General features: G+C 49.8%; 4 protein-coding genes across 4 annotated transcripts in view; 2 read left to right on the forward strand and 2 right to left on the reverse strand.

The window, feature by feature from the left end:
- Nucleotides 1-432: 432 nt before the first annotated feature.
- Nucleotides 433-4,275, reverse strand: MRPL27 (mitochondrial ribosomal protein L27). Its single transcript, XM_068150951.1, has 4 exons — nucleotides 4,224-4,275; nucleotides 2,048-2,170; nucleotides 1,326-1,393; nucleotides 433-855 (listed from the first exon to the last, which is right to left on the reverse strand). The coding sequence occupies exons 1-4, from the start codon at nucleotides 4,243-4,245 to the stop codon at nucleotides 649-651; spliced, it is 420 nt and encodes a 139-aa protein (XP_068007052.1). The 5' UTR covers nucleotides 4,246-4,275; the 3' UTR covers nucleotides 433-648.
- Nucleotides 4,276-4,371: 96 nt separating this feature from the next.
- On the forward strand, nucleotides 4,372-8,678 carry EME1 (essential meiotic structure-specific endonuclease 1). Its single transcript, XM_068150952.1, has 8 exons — nucleotides 4,372-5,123; nucleotides 5,203-5,330; nucleotides 5,522-5,614; nucleotides 6,040-6,161; nucleotides 6,385-6,520; nucleotides 6,766-6,881; nucleotides 7,693-7,882; nucleotides 8,237-8,678. Exons 1-8 carry the CDS (start codon nucleotides 4,385-4,387, stop codon nucleotides 8,411-8,413), a joined length of 1,701 nt encoding a protein of 566 aa, XP_068007053.1. The 5' UTR covers nucleotides 4,372-4,384; the 3' UTR covers nucleotides 8,414-8,678.
- Nucleotides 8,679-10,388: 1,710 nt separating this feature from the next.
- Nucleotides 10,389-14,572, reverse strand: LRRC59 (leucine rich repeat containing 59). Its single transcript, XM_068150954.1, has 7 exons — nucleotides 14,374-14,572; nucleotides 13,867-13,926; nucleotides 13,209-13,367; nucleotides 12,787-12,891; nucleotides 12,137-12,209; nucleotides 11,548-11,721; nucleotides 10,389-11,005 (listed from the first exon to the last, which is right to left on the reverse strand). Exons 1-7 carry the CDS (start codon nucleotides 14,476-14,478, stop codon nucleotides 10,761-10,763), a joined length of 921 nt encoding a protein of 306 aa, XP_068007055.1. The 5' UTR covers nucleotides 14,479-14,572; the 3' UTR covers nucleotides 10,389-10,760.
- Nucleotides 14,573-18,358: 3,786 nt separating this feature from the next.
- The window catches only part of ACSF2 (acyl-CoA synthetase family member 2), a 35,999-nt gene continuing 30,213 nt past the window's right edge, over nucleotides 18,359-24,144 (forward strand). Inside the window, exon 1 of the mRNA XM_068150955.1 lies at nucleotides 18,359-18,473. Coding sequence (XP_068007056.1) covers nucleotides 18,385-18,473 — 89 coding nt within the window. The 5' untranslated portion in view covers nucleotides 18,359-18,384. The remainder of the gene's footprint in view (nucleotides 18,474-24,144) is intronic.

The raw sequence follows: 24,144 nt of genomic DNA on the forward strand, positions 1-24,144 counted from the left end.
TCCCCAGAAGCAGGGCAGGATGAGAGCTGTTTCTTGCCCAGTGACCTGAGGCAGGGGAAGGGCACTGGTCCTGCTGTTCCCAGCCACAGCTTGGCTGGCACAGCAGGGCTCCGGTATCCGCAGCACAGGGATGAGGCACCCATGGACAAGCCCTTTGATATGCTTCCACCTGCTGAGCTTCCAATACCATCCCCAAGTCTGTGCAGCTTACCAGATACTTTAAAATTAGCCATGAGTTAGCTTTACAAGTATGAACTTGCCTCGTGGTTAATAAAGGGAATACTTTAAGATACCCGAGTTTATCATTGAGATGAGTTTGACAGAAGAAGAAATCTACCTTCCTCAGATGCAGGTAGGTGTAAGTCAAAAAGGATCTGTCCTCTTCTGCAGTAGTAAGAACTTAAATAACACATTCAGTGAACAGGCAAGACCTTTAGCAGCCCCCACAGCATTTATTACTCACTCTTACAAATGCCAGCAGGTGATTCCAGTGCCTGGATGCTGACCACACATATTTTAGGAGCAAGAAAACAAAGTCCTAAAGCGGTATCTCCAGAACTAGAATACTTGTATCTTCAGCTGCCAGTCTAGCTGGAGTGGTCTGTCCCAGCTGCTCCTTCCTGTCCGTCCCTACATCATACCAGAAGATCAGAGCATGGTGACCAGTTTAAAGCTTCCTACTTCTGTGGTAGGGATAACATTGATAAAGGTTTTGTAGAGAATTGCTCCTTTGGGTAGCTGGCAGATCACTTCCCTGCTCTCACTGCTGCGGGGTGGAGGTATATAGACCTCTTTGGTGTATCTCACGATCCCATCCTCCAGGGCGTAAAGCGTCTTGTTACGGCCCATCCCCACCTGGAAGAAGAAGAGCGGTGTTAGGAACGAAGCGCTGGAGGTCCACCACTAAAGCAGATCCAAGTGTTGGTCTGCCTCACTTGATAGCCTGGACTCGATAGCATCTGTTGCTTTGTATTTTAACGTAAAGGAAACCCACACTACTTCCTTCCAGCAATTAGTATGCTATGGTGCTCATTACAAGAGAGGTGCTCATTACAGTCTGAAGCACAAGCACCCAGGTGGGTTACAGAAGTGTTTGGGGATATCTGTAACTTTCAGACCTTTCCTGAGTCATGTGGCCAGAGGTGTGACTCCGACCAGGCTCTCTGACTATTAAATACCATGTCATTAAACCCAAATTTGGGGTTATATAGAATACAGGAAATTGCATTAAAAATGAGATCAAATGAGCAGAGGCACTGAGTACAGGACTCTGCTGTGGGCTACTATTCTTCTCAGAACCTAGGAAGAGACAGAAAGCAACTTACATGAGCCCCTGGATGCCAGCGTATCAACCTCTGAGTAGCCAAAATGTTGCCTGCATGCACAAATTCACCTGCAAGAGAGTGATGGAGTCAGACTGCAGAGAAATGGAGCTCCCTGAAGCCCTAGTTCCAGGACTTAAAAAACTCAGCTTTCTGGGGGAATTTCCTAAGAAAAAATTACTTCAAATGCTACAAGCACCTAACAAAACCTGCTGTTAGTAGGAAATAAAAGGATTTGCCATGGCAAAAAAAGCAACTCTAGTCTTTGAAAAGATTAGTTCTAGGGTACAAGGCATTTTCTGGTTGCTGAAAGCACTTGCTTTTTGTACCTTTTATGTTGATATGCTTTCATCAGCAAAGCTAATAATTATTAAGCACTCTGCTGCATGAAACTGTAATTTGGCTGCTTCTAAGCCTGGCAATTCTCTCCTTTGCAAACACTGAAAATGCCCAGCTTTCTGACAGCGTGAGAGAAAGTGCCCTTCAGTTAGCTGGTGTCCCACAGGCCATTTGGCAGGGTTTGGGGAGACTGACTCCCTGCTCCTCCGGCTGCCTGCACTTGACCACGAGGTTTCACAGAATCTGCCCTCCTCTTTCTCCTGGAATCCCACCCTGGCCACTTCTTACTGAAATGCTCAACCCCTGACACCAGAACCAGAGAAGAAACTGTTGAGGAGCCAATGAGATGCAAACATGGCTTGGCAGACACTTAGTCCTAGACCTACCTTCTACTTTTTTGTATCCATAGCGCTTCCCAGGGCTGTGGCCACCTAAATTTTTGGAGCTGCCCCCACTTTTCTTCGAAGCACACCTGATGGCCAGCAGGCTTATTTGAGGAGCAGCTAGAACTGGGTTGGGAACAAGAAGAACATCAACTGAAAACACTAATACATGTGTTCTTTTCTTTAGAGGCAAGGAATGGCGATCAAGACAGACTTTACAACTACAGACAAAAGACAGCTCTGAGGGAAAATCCTTCCAAAATAAACTACAGTTAGACCACCACTGCCCAGGTCCCCTGCAAGCAGGCTACAGCTGAAACACTGCTGCTGCCCAGGGAGGAAACTCTTGGCATCAACGTTAAAGCACAAACACAAATTCCTGTTTCAGCAAGGCCTTTTAAAACACTGTGCAGAGGTCAGAGGTTGCTGTAGGTTTGCCTGATATAGCTGAGAAAAGACAAGTTGTGATGTGTTTCAGTTCCCCTTTCACAGTATCACAGTATAACTAAGGTTGGAAGAGACCTCGAGGATCATCAAGTCCAACCTATCACCACAGACCTCAGGACTAGACCATGGCACCAAGTGCCACATCCAATCCCCTCTTGAACACCTCCAGGGACGGTGACTCCACCACCTCCCTGGGCAGCACATTCCAATGACGAATGACTCGCTCGGTGGAGAACTTTCTCCTCACCTCGAGACTAAACCTCCCCTGGCACAGCTTGAGACTGTGTCCCCTTGTTCTGGTGCTGGCTGCCTGGGAGAAGAGACCAACCCCCTCCTGGCTACAACCACCTTTCAGGTAGTTGTAGAGGGCAATGAGGTCACCCCTAAGCCTCCTCTTCTCCAGGCTAAACAATCCCAGCTCCCTCAGCCTCTCCTCGTAGGGCTGTGCTCAAGGCCTTCACTTGAGTAGCATTTACTTATACAGTAGTGCTTTGAAATCTTACTAATTACTTCAATTCAGGACAATACAGAAGCCAACTACTGCTATCCTGAATACACTAACTGAAGCATTTTGTGCAAGCCTTTGAGTTACAATCACGGCAAGACAAGGAATAATAAAAGAGTTGTTGCAGACATTGATTTTCTCTGGAACACAAAATATTATTCACACAACATACTATTTCCTTAAACAAACAAGAGACACTGACAGGAAACACAATGATTTTCTTAGCAAGAAACCTGACCTCTTCATATAGTTCCTTTTCTTAAACAATATTAAGATACAATTAGTTATTTTTAAGACATATCTTCTGTGCAGTTAGCAGGGAAACCCATTATTTCTGGATCCCTCTCTTTAGCCTCTTAAGCAGCAGTACAGAAGAGTCATTATCATGACAGTCTTGTTTCCCCAACCTGAGCAAAGCCACTGGATTAATTTAATCCTGACTAAATTACCAGAGACACTCAGTGAGCTAGAAATATGGTTCTGAAAAGGGTTATTGCTCTTCAGAGAACCATTAATTTCAGACTTCCCCTTAAGTAAAAGGCTCTGAGACTTGACAAACACTCAGGGAAGCAGGCAAAGGCAAACAAAACAGTTTCATACATGCAAGTTTTACAAAGTTCTAGTCAAATTCATGTTTATATATATATAAAAAACAAACCAAACCCACAACAGGCTGGTTCCAGGGTTATGCTTTGTGCTGTACGGCAGAATACTGCTAACAAAAACCTGAACTGAGAAAATTAGACAGGAGGAAAAGTGGTTCTCTAGACAAGACCGAGAGTTTGCAACTCGCTTGGAAAACTTCACGATCCTGGCGTCTCGCCAAAGCACCAGTGGCGACATTGCAGCCTCTGACACGTCCAGACTCAAACGAAAGGTCTTTTAAGGCCCCAGACTAGTGAAGGACAGAGCAGGATTCTTCACTCTCTGATCTCTGTCTAGCGCACCTGAGTATTATTTTCCCAAATATACGTTTTTTACACCACGAAGGCAGTCCCCAGCCCCGGGGATTTTCGAGTCCGGAAGGGATAAAGCCTTCAGGACCTCAGAGCTGACCCTGCTTTCAGCAGGCGGCACTACGAACCACCTTCTCGCACGACTAACCCCGCGATACAGTAACGCTAGGGCCTGAAATCCGTCTGTTATCCCACAGCACCACCTCAGCCGAGCCTCGGCCTGAGGCAGCGGCGAAAGCCTGCCCCGGAGCGCCCTTGCCCTTGCACTCACACGCCCGCTGCGCCGCCGCCATTCTCCTCCTCTCCGCCCTTTCCGGGAATGGGCGGGGGGTCGAGCGCGCGTGCGCGCCTCCGGACCAATCGCCGGCGGCCGCGCGCGGGTTTGGGTGACCCGCCGCCGGCTCGGGCCTCCCGTGAGCGGGCGCGGGCAGGATGGCAGAGCGCGAGTCGATGTCTGAGGACAGCGACGGGGAGGAGCTGCCCACCTTAGCCTCCCTCCTACAGCCGCCGCCCACCTTAGCCTCCCTCCTACAGCCGCCGCCCGCCTTAGCCTCCCTCCTACAGCCGCCGCCCGCCCAGCTGCACCGCCGGCGGTCCCGATCTCCTGCTGCCAAGGAGGTGAGGGCGGCAGAAGCATTCGTAATGGTAAGCAGCGGAAGCGAAGAGGAGGAGGAGGAGGAGATGGAAGTCATGCTTTTGTCTGAGAGGATCAAGAGGAGGGTGGAAGCAAAAGCAAAGGTACCTGTTGAGGCCCTGCAGCCGAACGATGCAGGAGGTGGTGGCGGTGGCGCGTTGGCACCTGGTAGCACAGGGCCGCAGGAAGGCCTGTCGTTTAGAGATGTGCCTTGTGGCAGCCAAGCTGGCACACACGGTGCTGAGAGGCCCTCCCTGCGCACAGTGCCAGCCTCTCAGTCTGACTCCACAGACCAGCGTAGGGAGCTCCTGGTAAGTGGAGCAAACCCAGACACGTACTCCCCTCGCAAGAAGCCAAAATACAGTCAGAAGGAAAGGGAGGCAACCTGCCAGGCTGCGTGGCAGAAGCGGGAGGAGCGAGAAGCACGGAGGAGGCAGCAGCAGCAGGAAAAAGAGAGGAAGAAGGCCTTGGCCAAGATGCTGAAAGCTCAGCGACCAGGGGAATGCCAGAAATACATAACTGTGGTGCTAGATGAAGGTACATGACTTCACAGCCTGCACTTGCCCACACTGACTTGTCTCCTCTCTGTGGAGGCCTGACCCATGCCCATTTTCAGTTCTCTTACAGGTAGATGGTGGTGGACAGGTCCTTAATGCTTTGCAGGCTGCAAATTATTCCTGTGTGGTTGGAAATCAAGCTGTTCCCTGCAGCATCACCTGGAGAAGAAAGACTGTATCATCTCAGGTGTGCAAACAGAGTCTGGATGTTCCTGCCCTTTTCTTCCTTTGATATTAGTGCTCATTAATAATTGTATTTAGCAACCCAAGTAGGCACCCTCTAATCTTTCTCCCTGACTCAGGTCTGAATGGGACTGCTGGTTTGAGGGAATTATAAACAGACTGTTGCTCTGGCTGGTTGTTTTCATATCTGAACAGGTGGGAGAAGGAGATGAATGGACAGAAGAACCAAATGTCCTGGTTCTGCATCGCTTGGAGGAGTTTTTGTCCATGGTTCGCAACTACAAAGAAGTAAGAAAGCTTGAGGCTTTTGTGCTCTTGAATGTGCCCTGCTGGCAGGGTGATGTCTGTCATCCTTCACTGCAGGGAGGTTTGGAGGTGGGATGAAGCCATGGTTCCAGTAAACTAGAAATCTGGTTTCAGAAGCCATTAATGGATTAAAGACTCCTGGGCTGTACAATACAGGGTTCTGACAAGCTTCCTTTCCTAGCTCCATTTTTCACAGGTTTCTGAAGAGGTAACATTGCCAGATCAAGTGGGATTGAATTTTATGTATTGCTGCCATAACTTTATACTGGATGTTTGTGTTGCCTGCTTGCCTCTGAAAAGCTGTATGAAGAGACTTTGTCATCTGCAGAATCATTGCCAGAGGTTGCTGTACTTGGCATGTTTACCTCTGAGTGGTTTAACTCTTGTTTTTCTGTTGATCTCCACAGGAGGCTCAGGGCTTCACAGAAGGACAGAAGGAGACCCTGCAGAGCTATGTTGCTCATGTGATGGATAAAATACCTGGGAAAATTCTGGCACTAGCAGTAGTTGGAGTAGAAAATTATTTCAGGTTATATTTCCCTCCAAACATTTCTGTGCTGTCTCTAGTCTTGAAAAATGCCATTATATTCCTTCTAGCAAAGATTTGAGCATAAGAAATTTTCCCACCCAGAACTGCTCCACTATTTGTTATATAGAAACAGGCAAGGGTCTGTCTAGCCTGTCACCACAGTGACCCATGGGGAATACCTGGGGAAGATCATGAACTCCCAGCCTTACTTTGCTCTTCTTAGGTCCCTCAGAGTTCAGTCGAAAAAGAGACTGCAGCAGGCAGCTGCAAGTGGAAACCAAGAAGTGGAACAGGGAAAAAAGAGAAAAAGGAAAGTTAAGGATTCTGGCCTGGAAATAACAAGAATGGATGTGGAAGAAGTGAGTACCTTTAGAACAGATGTGCAGCCACTGTCTCTTGCCTGCCATGTGCTAAACTGATGGCAACTGGCAGCAGACAGGCTGCTCCAAAATGCTTCGGTGCCTTAAATCAACTGCTCCCAAAATGGGGAGAGAGTCAACATTCTTGTCCTCTAGCGAGATGTTACGTGACTCTTGTTTCAAACAAGAGTGAAATTTGATGTGAGATGAATTGTTCCATTTGGTGTTTCCAATGATGTTTACAGGCCTTGGTAGATATGCAGCTGAACAAACAGGTCCAAGTTACCTTTTTTGAGAGCTGGGAGGAGCTTGGAGAATTTGCCACTATGTTCACAAAAGCTGTAGCTGAAGCACCGTTCAAGTGAGTAAGCAGATGAGGTTTGGTTGTATTGCCTTTGGAGAGACTGCACTTACACAGTTAGTGGGAGGGCAGAGCAGGTGCATGGCTGTGCTCCAGTACAGCACAGAATAATGGCTTTCAAAGGAGCAGGAGACAGAGAGCAGCTGCTGATGCAGCTCCTTCAGCACAGGGTTAGCTCTTGGCAACTGAGGTCCTGCAAGGGGAAGAGTGAGAACAGACCTGGTGTCCCATAGGAGTCTCACTTGACACCAAACAAATCCTTTGCTCTCAGTCAGGTTTTTAGGAGTGGGAAGGGAATGCAAGTAGGGTTGGGCTCTTACAGCAGGGACTTTCTTCAGTTTGTAACCAAGAGACATGTGACTGAGAATGAACCATTTAGCTGCTTCCATTGATAAGTGAGGACAGCAGTATGTAGGACTGCAACAGCTAAAGACATCTTGTGCAGTCTCACACAATCCTAGCATTCCTGTCACAACAGCTGCTGTGTTTTGTCTCATCCAGGAGATGTCATTAAAATATGTAAGAATGTTTTGTTATGGTAGACAGAAAGCAAAATCTTGTTTATCAGTTTGTATGCACGTTGGCTTGTCTCAGGATTGCTTCCAAGAACAGGTTTCTTTCAGTAGGAAACCCAACTCTTAACCAAAGGAATTGTTAGTGCAAAGGGGTTCACATTTTAAGCATTTACTTTCATGCCATGTAAGAGCATGGAGTGAAAAATGGCTCTGTGACAACAGATGCGGAGGTCAGAATTACTTCATAGCTTCATTGTCTCTCCCATCCTGAATACTGAATCCTTTGTTCTCTCTAGGCGAGAGAGAGCAAAGACAGGGTTCTCTTTCTACTTAGAGAAGAAGTGCTGTGGAGAGGTTAAGGTGGATCGTTCTGGAAAGGGTCTGTTGGAAGTTTGGAAGAGACAGATACAGCAATTTAACCGCGTGAGCCTCGAGATGGCCGAGGCCATTGTGTCTGCATACCCTTCTCCCCAGCTTCTGACCCAGGTGAGGGTGCCTCAGGAATACTGAGCACTGTGCAGATAGCCAGCTACTGGGAGGAGTGGAAGTGATCATTTAATTGGCATTAAATGTGACACAGTGATCCTGCACGAACCCTTTAATAAGGGAGCGAATGGGCTGATTGTTTGGCACTCCTTGCTCTGGCTTTAGAGAGCAGACTGCTGAGGGAGCTGTATTGGTTCTGCACTGTCTGTAAGCGCAACAGTGAGCTCTGGGGAGAGACCAGGTGAAAACTGAGCATACACTGTGAGAGGATAGAGCAGGCACAGATGCAGACTTTGGATTCTTTCTGAGCAGTGGATGCAAACAGGTGATGCTGTTGTCCTGTGCTGCTTTTAGGCCTACAGCAGGTGCTCCTCCGAGCAGGAGCGGGAAACCATGCTGGCCAACATCCCCGTGTGCCGCGGGGACGGTGTGACAGCCACCTCCCGGCGGGTCGGACCAGACCTCTCCCGACGGATCTATCTGCAGATGACTTCCCACCATCCTGATATCTACTTGGATTTCACTGGGTAGCCCCAGGGGATGAGCAAATACCGTTTGCTTGGTTTAGGTGTTCCGTTACACAATGAACTGTTTTAAACTTCCTTCTGAAGTGCTTAGGCAACAAACAGATTTCATTGGTCGTAGTTTAAAGAGTTAAAATCTTTAAACTTCATTGTAACAGTTAAGATAAAATTGCTGAATGGCTGTGGAGTTTACACAAGAAAGATTACGAACATCTTCTTGTAAGAGTGTGAATGTGAGTACTGGTAGTTGTTTTGTCTTCATGGAAAATAAACTTTGGATAATAATCTCTGCTTAATGTGCTGTCTTGAATGCAGACAGGTGTGACATCTGCTTAAAGGAATACTTTCTACTTTAGTTATCCTCTCTCTCCAGTATGAGAAGTCCTCATGCTAATGCAACATGGTGCTGCCCATCCAGCACCTGCTCTAGAGAGGGGGAAGAACTTTACCTCGTCAAATACATGTTTCCCACTGTGTCAGATGTAAAGGAGCAAGATTCATTTTTAGCTATAACTTTAGACTTCCCTCATTCAGCTTAATCTGTAGAGGGTCTTGACTCTGATCATGTGTGCTAGAATTATGAGTCTAACCAGCTGGCACAAAAAGCTTTCTTCTAACTAGATTGTGGAACGTGCTTGCCTGTCCACAAAGCCACTCGCACCTCTGTGCGCACAAGGACAGAGGAGGTCCTTCTTCTCATCAGCACTTAGTGAGGTGACTTAACCCCTGACCCACTGGCATCATTACCCTTTGGTGCTGTGCTGCCCTGAATCAATCAAAACACCTGTCCATGACACTGAGGAACCCCTGCCTTGCCAGCACATGCTTCTGATCAATCATACTAGCCTGGCATCTGTGACCTTGAGCAGCACTCTTGTGGATGACAAAACAGCCAAGTAATGTCTGCAGAGAAGAAGTGTCACTTTGAATGTGGTTTGTTGTGTTTCCAAGTATTTCTGCATAGTAAGTAAGGACCTTTTAGAGCATGTGGTAAGTTAGATACCAATGGCAAAGCCCAAGAGTTTCAAGGTAGCTCAGGAAAGGTGCTGCTCAGCCAGAGATGGGCATCCCCTCCTGCCTGATCATGCTGTCACATTTTTTCCTGTGTGGTACTTGGGGCAACCAGAGTCTTACCATTAGGTTACAAAAAGATGAAGGCTTACCCCTTCCATGATGACCTCAGTAGGGAATGCTCTGTACTATTTCTCATGGCACTACTTTGATCAGCAGGCATCCCAGGTAGCTGAAGAGAGATGGTGATTCTGGTGACTAATGCAGTGGTGTCTATAGCATGGGTATCCTCTGAAACATTATTCATATGCTTCCATTTTATTACCAGAAAGCCCTTCAGGACATGAAAAACTCCTGTTTGGTTTTCTCTGTAAGGGAATCAGAGGCCTTTGCACCAGCAGGTTTCCTTCTCTAGATGCAAACCACTAAACCCCAACAGACCCATGGTGAAGCCCTTTTCTGCCTGTCAGCCTCAGCAGGTGATGCCACCACAGTGCCACCCAGTGCCATGGGCTGCTGCTGCAGCCAGCCTGCTGTCTGTCCAGAAGTCCTAGACACTTGCCTCTTGCAGACACAAAACCAGCCTGCAGAGGGGTCAAAAGCCCTTCCTAAGCTGTAGCCACTTTGCTGGCAGTGGCTGGTTACAATTCACGTGGTCAAATAGATTTAAAAAAGAAATAAATAAAAAATCATGACAAAAACCGTTATTATGTGTACTCAGAAATAATGTTTGGCCACTTCTGAAAGACCTAATTAAAACTGCATTAGCAACACACAGATTCAGGCCAGACAGGCTGCTGTGACAACTTGTATTGCAAAGGTTCAGCTGCTTTCCACAGCACAGCAGCGGCCTCGCTCCAGCACACGCATGCACAGCCGTCCCACAGACGTCTGACTGCTCCTGAAGAAGGTCTCAATGTGTCATTCCCACACAGCCATGCCACCAATTTCAGCACAAATAGAAACAAGAGCAAAGAATGGATATGTATTAAAAACCTTCCACCTCCAGGACACAGCTACAGCTACCTAGCTAGCCAAGGGCTGCTTTTCCCACTCCTATAACTTGGCAGCATTCTGTATCTCACAGCCTAGGTAACCGTTCCCTGGAGGTATAGGGGTGCTAACAAGTTTAGGTTTACGTGGGCAAATAATGGGAGTTACAGGCCAACTGTGAAACATGCACAGCAAAGATGATCTGAATAGTAACTGCTCTGTGGGGAGTGGACCAGCAAACCAACGCTGACTGATTAAAAGCAGTTTCATCAGAACACAATTCCATAGGAATTCTGGCTGCATAGATGGTGGAGGGAGATGCTGACAAAGCAGGTGCCCGTCCAGGACAATCACTGCTGTGAGTTCTGTTGGAGCATATTTTGCAGGGTTTTGTGGTTTTGCAGGGCAGCTACCACGTCCTCGAAGAGAGTGCTGATGCTGATGCACAGGGGCTGATGCCGCAGCTCTGTCAGCTTGCAGGCAGCCACAGCGAGGAGCACACACAGCAGCACGTAGAGCAGGACCCGCAGCACAGACCGTGACCAGGAGTGCCTGTGGCGGGGCGGCTGAGGTGGCCGGGAACTGGAGGCAGGCTCTGTAACCAGAACATTGACAAGACAGAGAATGTGAGCAGCTCATCGAGTACCTTAACAGCCTACATTCAAAACCAGGCTGTTCAGGTAAGATACTTTAACCTGTACTGCAGTTCTCTTTCATCATGAATTTTCATGACTCGACTCTGATTAATAAGGATCCAACTCTGATTAATAAGGATCCAACTCTGATTAATAAGGATCCAACAGTTTAGATGAAAAGTTTCAGATTTAGTTTCAGTGGCAGCAGAGTGTAAAGCACTTCTGGTGAAGTAAGATCTACTTTTGCACATACAGTTCAGTACTCAAAATAGTGAAATTCTCCCTAAGAACAACTGAAAAACTTTCTTGTTCTTGTAGCTCAGCATTTCATCAGGAACCCAGATGAAGGGGGAAGGGCAGGGCAGTAGAGCTTATAAGTCCTACAGGTTCCCCTGTACCCTCACAATCTTCCAGTACCTAGGCTGCGTAAAACCAAACCTGGCAGCATCCAAATACAAAGAAGATGAAATCTGATGCAATCCCACCCAAACCTGATACTAACTTCGTGGCTGCACAGTTTCTTTTTTAGCTTTCTTTTCCATCTCCTGTTTGGCAGCTCTCTGGGCGTCATACTCCCGTCTTCGGCGTTCCTTCTCTTCTGCCTTCTCGCGCTTCCTCAGCTCCCTCTCTTGAGCCTCCTTTGCTCGCTGTTCTGCTTCACGCTTCTTCTCCATTTCTAGGGATTAATTGGAAGGGTTATCATTTTATGTAAAGGATTATTACCTGCTTATCTATTCCCAGCTGGAATGAGGAAACCAATCAAGCCTTTCTTTAGCCTTCTTTTTTTTTAGCACCACATACTTTGCACTTTGATCCTTCAAAATTAGGCTTTCCTTAAAATAAATCCTGTGCCACTCTTTCACAGTTTTTATAACTAACCAGTCTTGCATTCCATCTAGAGCTCTAGCTATGCTTCAGACAAGAAATCACATAGCTATCCCCTGCTGTCTTTCTCCCCCCAGCCCTTCTAACACACTATCCCCTAAGTTCTCAAGACTTTGACAGTTAAAAGTATCTATCAGATGGTATTTGGGTGCTTAAGAGGGACCAAGATCAGACCTCATCAGTCAGTGAGGGATCTTTGTGCTTACCTCGCTCTGCTTGGAGCTTCTGTTGCCGCTGTCGGTCCTGCTCGGACTGGATTGCCTTCATGTGCTGCAGTACCTTCAAGGTCCAAGAAAACAACTCTAGGGCACTGCAGAAGACTCACTGCACAGTCAGTTCAAAACAGAATGGCTGACACATAGCTGGGGACAGTAAGCTGGGGCTGACCACCCACCCTGACCTACGCTTACAGGTACAGCTCTGAAGAGGGAGTTCACACGTGAATCTCTGCAGTTAAGAAACACACTTTTCCATTAAAAAGCAAACCTGGCAAACTAGAGAGGATCACAGAACACTGCTAATGATGTAAACCTACAGTTTGCCAGAACTTCTCTGGAGATTTTTGTACTGTAAGGCTAGACATGGATTATTTTGTCTGATTACGTCTCCCATTTCCTTGGCAACCAGCATTTAGTACTCTCTTAACTCCACTAATGGAAAAGAAGTCCTACTCAGCCCAGTGTTTGCTCTCTACAGGCACAGAAGCAGTGAAGTCAGTGCAGTGAACTCCAGTGAACTGGCAGAAGAAATTTCCAACTGCTGCTGCAGCACCCACCCAGCTTGCTAAGCAAAAAGAGGAAGACCCACCACCACCAAAGCCAAGTAAGGAAAAATAGTATACAAGCAGATTCCTTACCTTGACAGCAGCCTGTTTACATTGCTTCTCATCCAGACAGTCTCCGACTACTTTAGCCAGAACAGGATCTAGTGGATTGTCCTTCAGATCCAGCCACTTCAGGTTCTGCAGAAAGAAATGATAAAGGGGAGGCTGTAACAGCACAGCAGACCTGCAATTTAATGGATCCTTAGTAGAAGCAAAGAACTATTTTGTTTTCACATGAACAAGAACAGGTACATGAGAAAACCAGAGAGCTTGAGCAGAGGCTTTTTCAGTAGATGTGAGATGATTTCCACTGAGCTGCGGTGCAGAGCCAGCTGAATTCTGGAATGGGTAGTCAGCAGGATGGATGCTTTACTAGAGCAATCAACTGGAGAAGGATCACAAGACCCTGGGCTGCATCCCAAAGCTTTACATAACTGCCCAGCAAACAGTTTTACCTTGAGCTGTGCAAAGCTGACTGGCAAGGTGACTAAACGGTTGTTCAGAAGGTCCAGATGCTGCAGATTGACCAGGCGGCCAAAGTCCAAGGGCAGCTGTTGAAGCCGGTTTTTACTCAAATCCAGTTTCACCAGATGCATCAAGCTGCAGAAGTCTGACTAAAACCAAAACCCAGAAAACAACTGTCAGCACCTTTACAGAAGAACCTCAGCAGCATGTGGACATAGCCTCCACCTCACACAAGCCACAAATTCTTAAGTAACTACAGAACTGTGAAAAGAAAACTCATTCTCCCCCTTTGCCTCAAAAGATGGAGGTGGAAGACAGTGGGATAGGTAAGACAGAGACACGGCGATGTGTGGCCGCACTACAGAAGCACACCCCAGTGTCCTCTGCTGATGGAACGGGTACACGGTCACTCAGGGATGCAGGAATACTCTGCAATCTTCACGCTGTGCAACCCTTTTCTCTTTCCTGCCTGAGCCAAAACCACCACCAGTGCCGACCCAATCACACGTCAGCAGAGCCATTCAGCCACCCCAGGGTAAGGCAAGGGCCAGCTCCAACCCCCCTGGTGAACTTTTACTGAAGTACCAATTATATTGGCTAAACATCTTCCAGCAGACTCATCCCCAAAAAGGTTCTCTAGCACCTTACCGGCAAGGAAATGAGATTGTTACAGGACAAATCCAATATAGTAGCTTTTGGAAGCGTGGCCTGAAAGAGAACCAAAGCACTAAATCAACCCTAGGCACGCCCAGACCCTTCAAACACCTCCTGGTTTTGTTTCAACCTCCGCCGTTTCTCCCGCACCAGTCTATTCATCTCCCCGCGGCTGCCTCTGAGGGCACCTCGCACCGTGATCGATTTGAGGCTGTGGTGGGTTGATTGACCCAGTCTAAAGGCAGCACCTAGCGATGTGGAATCGCTGCGAGCGGCGGGAGGTGCTGGTCCGAGACGCCACGCAGCACTGCTCTCTGCAGCTCCCGGCGCCCACCGGCCGGCTCCCAGGCGCGGCCGGCACATCTCGCTGCCCCGCGCGCGCCTGGGCCCCGCGCGCGCCCCGTTCCCCGGCGCTGCCCCTTCCCGAGGACCGAGCTGGCGGGGCCGGCCCTCGGCACTGAGCCCCGTTCCCGCCGAGCGGCCCGCGGGCCGGAGGCTTACCAGCTCCCGAACCGGAACCTCGTTCAGGTCGCAGAGACTCAGGTCCAGCTCGTTACCGTCCAGCTTGTCCTTCAGGCTCAGCCCCTTCCCGGCGCCCCGCGACATGGCGGCGGTGGGTGCTCTGGACACTAAGACGAAGAGCGTGCAGCGCGGCCCGGCTCGCGGCGGCCCCGCCACCCACTTCCGCCTCCACGTCGAGCGGGGACTGCCAGTCTCTGGGTCGAGCGCGCCCCCTGCCGGTCCGGAGCGGCTGCAGACAGCATTTCAATCGCCCCCGCGCCCTTCGGCAGCCTGTCAAGAATTCAGCGTCTGGGGCCTTGGGCGTGAACCGGTCCCGCGAAGGGAAGGAGATCTCCAGCCCGGACCCCCGGTGGGTGAGATTTACATCCAGCCACACACCGGTGTGAACACACCACCCCATGAAGGAAAAAGCACTTTAACAACTGGTAATCCTAGCACGAACACAGAAACCAAGTCGTCTGCACCTCGTTTTACACCACCGGGTGCTGCAGCTTCAATTTCTTCACAGGTTCCATTGTCGGAGTGCTGAATTCCCTTTCTCTGGGCCCTTACACCTTTGGTTAATTGCCAGCGGGTCGCTTCCAATACCCAGACATCTGCGTTACCTCAGGGCAGGGGTAACCAGGACCCTAGGAGCCTTAGAGCAAAGGCACCCCAAACCAGCAAGCAGGGATTTGCCGCACAGAAAGTAAACCAAACTCTGACTGAGCAGCTCATAGCTCCTCAGAAGGTGAGCTGAACCTACAAAGCCTTAATTTGAGAAAAGAGGTCTCAAGAACCCCTCCCACCCCGCAGCTTTCCACAACAGAGCGCAAGGAAGGGCCAGGGGATGAACTGCTCCAGGGCTGAGTGGGGAAGGAGCACATCTCCGGACCTCCCGGACTGCAAGGGAGGCAGCAAATCCCCCAGAGTCTCAGAGTGGTGAAGCCCTGGAATGGGTTGTCCAGGGAGGTGGTTGGGGCCCTGTCCCTGGAGGTGTTTAAACCCAGGCTGGATGAGGCTCTGGGCAGCCTGATCTAGTGTGGGGTGTCCCTGCCCATGGCAGGGGGGTTGGAACTAGATCACAGTATCACAGTATCACAGTATCACTTAGGTTGGAAAGGACCTCGAGGATCATCGAGTCCAACCTGACACCGCAGACCCCATGACTAGACCATGGCACCCAGTGCCACGTCCAATCTCCCCTTGAACGCCTCCAGGGTCGATGACTCAACCACCTCCCTGGGCAACCCATTCCAATGCCGAATGACTCGCTCGGTGAAGAACTTCCTCCTCACCTCGAGTCTGAACCTCCCCTGGCGCAGCTTGAGACTGTGTCCCCTTGTTCTGGTGCTGGTTGCCTGGGAGAAGAGGCCAACTCCCTCCTGGCTACAACCACCCTTCAGGTAGTTGTAGAGGGCAATAAGGTCACCCCTGAGCCTCCTCTTCTCCAGGCTAAACAATCCCAGCTCCCTCAGCCTCTCCTCATAGGGCTTGTGTTCAAGGCCTCTCACCAGCCTTGTTGCCCTTCTCTGGACACGCTCAAGTGTCTCAATGTCCTTCTTAAACTGAGGAGCCCAGAACTGGACACAGTACTCAAGGTGCGGCCTAACCAGAGCAGAGTACAGGGGCACTATGACCTCCCTGCTCCTGCTGGCCACACTATTCCTAATGCAGGCCAGAATGCTATTGGCCCTCCAAGATGATCAGTCAATTTGCTGACGACACCAAGCTGGGGGCAAGAGTTGATCTGCTGGAGGGTAGAGAGGCTTTGCAGAGGGACCTCGACAGGCTGGACAGATGGGCAGAATCCAATGGCATGAGATTGGACACATCCAAGTGCCAGGTTCTGCACATTGGCCACAACAACCCCAGGCAGTGCTACAGGCTGGGGTCAGAGTGGCTGGAGAGCAGCCAGGCAGAGAGGGACCTGGGGGTGCTGGTCGATGGTAGGCTGAACATGAGCCTGCAGTGTGCCCAGGCAGCCAAGAGGGCCAATGGCATCCTGGCCTGCATCAGGAACAGTGTGGCCAGCAGGAGCAGGGAGGTCATTCTGCCCCTGTACACTGCACTGGTTAGGCCACACCTCGAGTACTGTGTCCAGTTCTGGGCCCCTCAGTTTAGGAAGGATGTTGACTTGCTGGAACGAGTCCAGAGAAGAGCAACAAAGTTGGTGAGGGGTTTGGAACACAAGCCCTATGAGGAGAGGCTGAGGGAGCTGGGGTTGCTCAGCCTGGAGAAGAGGAGACTCAGGGGTGACCTTATCACTCTCTACAACTACCTGAAGGGAGGTTGTAGACAGGCGGATGATGGTCTCTTCTCCCAGGCACCCAGTACCAGAACAAGAGGACACAGTCTCAGGCTGCCCCAGGGGAGGTTCAGGTTGGATGTTAGGAAGAAGTTCTGTACAGAAAGAGTGATTGCGCTATGGAATGGGCTGCCCGGGGAGGTGGTGGAGTCGCCGTCATTGAAGGTGTTCAGGAGGAGACTTGATGGGGTGCTTGGTGCCATGGGTTAGCTGTTTGGGTGGGTTGGATTGGTTGATGGGTTGGACACGATGATCTTGAAGGTCTCTTCCAACCTGGTTTGGTTTATTCTAATGAAGGTTTATTCTAATCCTTGTGGTCCCTTCCAACCCTGACTGACACTATGATACTACTATGAGAAATAAGGGTGCAGATTGTTTACAGAACCTACCTGCTTATTTGTGAGTAATTTGAAAGGAGGTTTTTAAATCTTCATTAGAAAGAAGTATTTTACTCCGTGTCGTATGAAGTGCTATTATTTTAGCCAGCCCTTGCTTTGACAAGCTTGAACAAATACACCCATATGTCAAGGTCAGATTAACTTCTGCATAATTTTTGGCTTAATACTTAACCAGGATTCACCCTGTAGGCTGCTAATCAGAAGGTGGGAACATTAAACTGCAAGTCAGCTTTATTTTCATTATTAAAGGTGAAGGGAGTTTTAGATCCCTGATGATGGTGCTCGGGGTGGTTTTCTTTGGTTGGGTTTTTTTTCCCCCTCTCTGTGGTTATACAACATGAAGCACACTTTCATGCTCCTAAAGAAAAGACAAAGAAAATTACTCTGTGTTGAAATGGCAAAAGGATAACTTCTGGACAAAAATGTCATACAGACTTTCTTTCTCTGCAGAGCTGCATTTCAGCATCTGAAGGGGACCTACAGGATAGCTGGGGAGGAAGGGCCTGCGGTGATAGGATGAGGGGCAATGGTTTGAAACCGGAGCAGGGCAGATTTAGGTTGGGTATAAGGAGGAAGTTCTTTACATTGAGAGTGGTAAAATGCTGGAAGAGGCTGCCCAGGGATGGGGTTGAAGTTCCATCCCTGGAGACATTTCAGGATCAGACTCAGTGTAGCCCCGGGTACCCTGATCTATTTGAAGGTGTCTCTGCTGACTGCAGGGTGACAAGAAGACTTTCGAGGGTCCCTTCCAACTCGACGCAGTTGTGAGTCTGTGAAATCAATTATTGACTCACAGGGTTCAGTCACCAAGCAACAGAAATGGAGAACAGTGTTGGTTGTCCTGTACCAAAGTCCATGTCACTTGGGGTGCAGCACTTATTTGGAGAGTGTGGAAAGGCTGGGGCTGGGGTGCAGCAGAAGCTGGTGTTAGGCAGAAAGAGGCAGATGGGAGAGTCTGGGGAAGGGAAAGAGATAATGGGGGAGAATATGGAATGGAGGCGCAGTGCAGGGACTTGGCAAGGAGCTGGAAGGAGACAGGGCCGGCCGTGTGCTGGGGGGGATGTGGAGTCGCCGCTCTGCCTGGCCCGAGCCGCATCCCCGCACTCCTCCAGCCTGCTTAGCGGCCGCTGGCCCCGCGCCGGGGTGGGGCCGACGGCTTCGCTGCTCCCTGGGGCCGAGGGCGGCCGCATCATTCCAGGCGGCCCGGGGGCCCGGGGGCGGGGGCCGGGGCCGCTGCGGACCGCCCCTGCGGACCGAGAGGCAGTACCGGCCGAGCCAAGAGCGCGGCTGGTGACTGCTGCAGGCATGGCCATGGCGCGGCTGGCATCTCTGTCCTGCCGCGGGCTGCTCCTCCTGCGCCGGGCGAGCGGGCGGTGGGGGGCCCCGCAAGGAAGGTGCGGACCGGGAGCAGGGCCGGGGAGGGGGGGCTGTAGGGGAAGGAGTGGTCGGTGGCAGGTGATGTGGGCTATAGGGGATGCCGAGCTGTGGGGTCTGGGATAGGAGACAAGGGGCTGGGAGTGAAAGGGGGTGGAGAGCTACAGGAATAGAGGATTTGGGGGGGGGGGTGTTGAAGTGGCTATAGGGGACGGGGGGCTGTAGGGAGAAGGGATGGGGAGCTGTAAGGAACAAGGGCATGTAGGTGAGAAGGAATGAGGGGCTATATGGGATAGAGGGCTGCAGGGGCAAAGCATGAGTGGGTTGTAGGGCACAGAGTCTTGTAGGGACAGGGATGGGGGCTCTAGGTGTTGGATGTCTGTAAGTGTTGGAGGCCATATGTGATGGGAGACAAGGGGCTGTAGCTTCAGAGTGATGTGGGTGTGCAGCCGGGTGGGTGGCTGCATACAGCAAGGGCAGGTTCAGCTGCAGGTTTTGCCCTCAGTGTGTGTCGCTGTACCTTGGCTCTCCTAAAAGCCTAACAGAGTGGCAGGTGACAGGCTGTGTGTCCTGCCTCTGCCCTCTCGGTCGGGGAAGGGACCAGGTGAGGGGATGAGCCCTGTGCAATGTGTGGAGGGATTTGAACGTGTGCCCAGGGTTGAATTTTGTGTGTGTGTGCAGCAGCTCCATCCTAACTGCAGTAATGTGAAATATACCAAAGAGTATCTCTCTCTTCCTTCAGCACCCTGACTTGAGTGTTGCATCGGGCTGTGTCCCCATCCTCCAGTGTTGCTGCAGTTACTGGGGTGCTAGCAGGTTCAGGGTACCATGAAGCTCTGGGATTCAGGGAGGTCAGGCAAGGTCTTTGCCTTGCTTTTACGTCAGTGCTGCCTCTTGGAGGAAGTCCACAGGAAAGAACAGCAGCAGGAAAGCAACTGGTTTTGAGGATGGCTTTGAAGGATTAGCTGACATTCAGAGCCTAATGCTGACTGTGAAGTATGATTTCAGGGAGCAGTTTCCCAAGAGCCTTGGGGAACATCCCGTGTTTTCTCACCTGTGGGGTCTGAGTGTTTTGTTTTCAGCTGGATTGAGACTCAGAGTGAGAAGCTGAAGCCAATATTGCTGTCTCAGTCCGCTCTTAGGAAATGGGATCACAAGGGAAGCATAGCAGAGTTCACTGCAGTTTGGACTCCAGCCCAGAGGTCAAACTGAGGGGCAGGAACACAAAACACTTAGAGAAAAAGACAGTGTATTCAGAGGAGTAAGCTCTTTCTATTGACAGTATTTAAACTGTATTAAAGTTGTTAAGGACTATTTCGCTTTTTGGCAGAAGAGTACAGAGGGAAGAGAGTCACAGTGGAAAATGTAACTGAAGAGTCTGTCGCAACAGGGGTCTGAATGTTGTTGCACTTGTTCCTTCCTCAAACTGACCGAACAAAAAGAAGTAATCTGAACCTGGGTAACGCCTTAGTCAATGGGGTTGCTTTAAAGAGTAAAGAAGAAGTAAGCGAGCCGCTGGAGCTGCTTGTCTGCGAGCCCCAACAGCAGCAGGCAGGGCCTCTTCTGGCTGCCAGCTCAAACTCTGAGCAGCTGTGGCAATGGCGATCCAGGGGCACTCCTCCCCCTCCTCCTCTTGGGGTAGAGAGAGCTTTTTCAGCTTTTATACAGCTTACATTTATAAAAGCCTTGCTTCTGCAGAGCTTTCTGTCGTCTAGTTTATCAATATGCCTTATCTAGAAGTTTTCAGACAATAAAAAATGGTTTAGCCCTACAGCCTTGATGTGAATTGTCCAAGAGCTTTGCTAGGGGGGTGTTGAAACCGAGTGACTGAGAGTGGCATAACTCTCCATCTGCTGGAAAGCAGTGGGGGAAAGCAGGTCAAGCCATTTGCTCAGTTCTCACCACAAAGATTCTTCCTTCCCCCCCCAGAAGGTAAAATCTGGGTTTGTGCTTCTCTCAAGGCTGAGCTCCACTCCATAGGGGAAGTAATTCCATGTTTGTTTTTATTTCTTATGGGCTGGGAAACTTTGTGTGGTAAACAGTACCAAGCCCTATTAACCCACAGCTTTTAATTCCTGGAGTGAAGCCAGTGACTGCATATAGTGCTAGGCTGAGCAGAGAAATGCTCCTCCTTATCTTGCCTTTCTGGATTAACAAAAGCATCTTGGGAGTCTTGCAACCAGGCTGAGCACTCACTTCTGTGTCTGAAAAGGGCAGTTTCTTATATCTGGTGCTATAAATAGTGGTTAGCCCCACCACTACCACCTCCAATGCCCTTTCCAGGAACTGCCAACTTCCCTTCCAGACCTGCTAAGCAGCAGCAGAAAGTTGCATTATGAAATGCTTAGGAATTGTAACTGCTTTGGTGCTAGAGTAATGAAGAAGGGGAAGGCAAAGGGAGAAAAAAAAAAAAAAAAGGAAAAGGAAAAAAAAAGGGGAAGATGGTCAAAAAAAAGGAAAGGGAAGAAAAAAGGAAAAGAAAATAAGAAGAAAAAAGGGGGGGGGGGGGGAAGAAAAAGGCATAACTGTGATTCACAGTTAGCTCAGTCTATAGAACTTTTTTCCTGCATCCAACCCAACAGCTTGCATTTTTAGTGAACTCTAAAGTTGAGTTGCCCTGCTGATAAATGCATTTCTGGGGAAAGGTGGGGAGGAATTCTTTGTCTCCCCATTTTTAGTATGGATCAGCATTTCTCTGCAGAATTGGTGTAGCTTCTGAAGCAGACATGAAGATGTATATGAAAAAGGGGCTGCAAAAGGAAACGGGAATGAGAGATGGGAGAGCTTAATTCCAGCATCCAGGGTGGTCATTAGCACTGGGGCTGTAATCAGAAAGATGGCAAGATATTGGTTGCTTGGAGCCTAGTAAGTTAACTATGCTGCAAATGTGCCTTGACATGCCTACATATGACTGTCTTGAGGGGAAAGAGGCAGGGCTGATACGTCAGCTAGCTGTATTGTTGACCTTGCATCAGGTGTTCAGGACTTTGCTCCTTCAGTCCTTACCATGAGAAAGTGGAGAACGTGGGGCAGAGGTTATACTGCCACACCAAAGAAAGGCAGAGACTAGAAAACCCCACCTGTCTGTCTGCTTCAGCCTAGCAGGGAACGGGGCAGTGAAGAACAGGAGCCCTGCTGCCCCGAAGGAACTGAGAGAATGAGTCCTGCAAGTAAGGAAAGAGAGCTAGAACTGAGTAAAGAATCACCAGGATAAAATGGATCAAAACTAGGGGAGGGTAGATTTAGATGAGACATTAAAAAGAAGTTCTTCACCCTAAGGGTGGTGAGACACTGGAACAGGTTGCTCAGGGAGGTGGTGGAAGCCCCATCCCTGGATATTTTTAAGGCCAGGCTGGATGTGGCTGTGGGCAACCTGATACAGTGTGAGGTGTCCCTGCCCATGGCAGGGGGGTTGGAACTAGCTGATCCTTGAGGTGCCTTCCAACCCTGGCAATTCTGTAATTTTATGAAGTCTGTGGAATGTTCATCCCATAATGAATGGGGGAGGGAATGGGGGTTTCAGTTCAAGTTCATCTGTTTTCCTCTATAGGGCAGGGAGCCCCCCTATTATCCACTGAATCTGCAAGCAGGGCATTGTCTCTGAGCTGTGCACCCAATGAGTGTTGCCTAACTTTGGTCATCTCCTATGGTGGGAATGGAGCTGCTGAGAGCTTGGAGGAAGGCAGGAAATAAATGAAGAGGGACAGAGAAAGCAGGGGGCTGCCTGAGGAGGAGGGCAGCATGGTGGGGAGGTACTGCTGGGCAGAAAGAGGCACAGACAAGATGAAGAGAGAAAGCAGGTCAAAAACTGCAGCACTCAGATGGTTGGGAACTGTGGTTTGAGGGAAGGTCTCTGCTTTACCACTGATGATCAGACCTGTTCAATATCTTTATTGATGATCTGGATGAGGGGATTGAGTCAGTCATCAGCAAATTTGCAGATGACACCAAGTTGGGAGCAGGAGTTGATCTGTTAGAGGGTGGAAGGGCTCTGCAGAGGGACCTTGACAGGCTGCACAGATGGACAGAGTCCAACATGATGGCATGCAACAAGTCAAAGTGCCAGGTGGTGCACTTTGGCCACAACAACCCCATGCAGTGCTACAGGCTGGGGTCAGAGTGGCTGGAGAGCAGCCAGGCAGAAAGGGACCTGGGGGGTACTGGTTGACAGCTGGCTGAACATGAGCCAGCAGTGTGCCCAGGTGGCCAAGAAGGCCAATGGCATCCTGACCTGCATCAGAAATAGTGTGGCCAGCAGGAGCAGGGAAGTCATTGTGGCCCTGTCCTCAGCACTGGTTAGGCCACACCTTGAGTCCTGTGTCCAGTTGTGGGCCCCTCAGTTTAAGAATGACATTGAGAGACTTGAAGGTGTCCAGAAAAGGGCAGCGAGGCTGGGGAGAGGTCTGGAGCACAGCCCTGTGAGGAGAGGCTGAGTGAGATGGGATTGTTTAGCCTGGAGAAGAGGAGGCTCAGGGGAAACCTTATTGCTCTCTCCAGCTCCCTGAAGGGAGGTTGTAGACAGGTGGAGGTTGGTCTCTTTTCCCAGGCAACCAGCACCAGAACAAGAGGACACAGTCTCAAGCTGTGCCAGGGGAAGTTTAGCTCAAGGTGAGGAGAAAGTTCTTCACAGAGAGAGTTGTTGGCCACTGGAATGTGCTGCCCAGGGAGGTGGTGGAGTCACTGTCCCTGGAAGTGTTCAAGAGGGGATTGGATGTGGCACTTGAAGCCATGGTTTAGTTAGTCACAAGGTGCTGGGTGACAGGTTGGACTTGATGATCTCTGAGGTCTTTTCCAACCTTATTGATTCTATGATTCAGTGCAAGCCTTAATGATGTTAAAATTACTTTCCCTGATGCCTTGCCTAAATCTCATTATTGCTTCTCCTGACAAGGCTCCCTCTCCAGCTTGGCATCCAGCACAACGTCTCTGTGTTCCTCTGAAGGATCCTGTTGCGCTGTTCTTGCCAAAGTGCTGCTCAGCTGAAGCATCCCTCTGCAGCAGAGCAGCACTGTCCTGTTTGCAGTGTGTGCGGCCTTCTCTGCCGCTTGTTTTACTGATGCTGCCTTCAGTGCCACAAACTCTTGGAAGTCTAGCTAGCAGAGGTAGTGACGCACGTACAGCCTCTTCGGTGGTGTATACACAGATCATTCCTCTACAAATGGCTCAGTTACAGCTCAACTTCTGAACAGCTTTTATTGTGCAGGACTGGACTCTGCAGACTGTTTCGAAGACAGATCCAAATGTCAGATCTCTGACTTTAACTTGGTCAATCTTCCACTTTTTCCAGCAGAGAGGAGCCAAGGGAATTTCCCTACACAGTGTTCAATTATTGTCCTTCCAAGTTATTTGCACTTCTTAATGTTGCAGAAAGACCAAACCCAGATGCCCTCTCTCAATAAACCACAGAGTCCATAATCTGTCCAGATATCCCAAGATGTCTGGGTTTTCACTCCAGGTGAATGACTGTAGGGCTGGTCTGTGCCTGGTTTGCAGGGCTGGTTCAGGCTTCTTCCCCATCTGTGAGCAAGGTCCTGGTTTCCAATGGACAGAGGGAGGCTCTGCCTGTGCTGCCTGCTGATGTGGGCCGGTCCAGGAGGGTGCACTGGCATCAGTGCAGGCTGTACACACACATGTCCAGTGCCTCTTTGAGGTTTTTCTGATCATGACCTGCTGAAATGGCTGCCTGTGGTT

This window comes from Melanerpes formicivorus, unplaced genomic scaffold (genome assembly GCF_026170545.1).
Source record: "Melanerpes formicivorus ecotype bairdi unplaced genomic scaffold, bMelFor1.0.p_v2 SCAF_21, whole genome shotgun sequence".
In the NCBI taxonomy this organism is placed as follows: Eukaryota; Metazoa; Chordata; class Aves; order Piciformes; family Picidae; genus Melanerpes; species Melanerpes formicivorus.

What these genes read in the sequence shown, in the direction of transcription:
- MRPL27 (XM_068150951.1), bottom strand. Translation starts at nt 4,245, where the DNA reads ATGGCGGCGGCGCAGCGGGCGT. An exon ending in GGCGGCGGCGCAGCGGGCGT is followed by an intron (nt 2,171 to 4,223) that starts GTGAGTGCAAGG and finishes TTCCCAACCCAG; the next exon opens with TTCTAGCTGCTCCTCAAATA. An exon ending in GCTGGCATCCAGGGGCTCAT is followed by an intron (nt 856 to 1,325) that starts GTAAGTTGCTTT and finishes TTCTTCTTCCAG; the next exon opens with GTGGGGATGGGCCGTAACAA.
- EME1 (XM_068150952.1), top strand. Translation starts at nt 4,385, where the DNA reads ATGGCAGAGCGCGAGTCGATGTCTGAGGACAGCGACGGGGAGGAGCTG. An exon ending in GGAGTAGAAAATTATTTCAG is followed by an intron (nt 6,162 to 6,384) that starts GTTATATTTCCC and finishes TGCTCTTCTTAG; the next exon opens with GTCCCTCAGAGTTCAGTCGA. An exon ending in GTAGCTGAAGCACCGTTCAA is followed by an intron (nt 6,882 to 7,692) that starts GTGAGTAAGCAG and finishes TGTTCTCTCTAG; the next exon opens with GCGAGAGAGAGCAAAGACAG.
- LRRC59 (XM_068150954.1), bottom strand. Translation starts at nt 14,478, where the DNA reads ATGTCGCGGGGCGCCGGGAAGGGGCTGAGCCTGAAGGACAAGCTGGAC. An exon ending in TCAGCTTTGCACAGCTCAAG is followed by an intron (nt 12,892 to 13,208) that starts GTAAAACTGTTT and finishes TTCTTTCTGCAG; the next exon opens with AACCTGAAGTGGCTGGATCT. An exon ending in GTAAACAGGCTGCTGTCAAG is followed by an intron (nt 12,210 to 12,786) that starts GTAAGGAATCTG and finishes TGGACCTTGAAG; the next exon opens with GTACTGCAGCACATGAAGGC.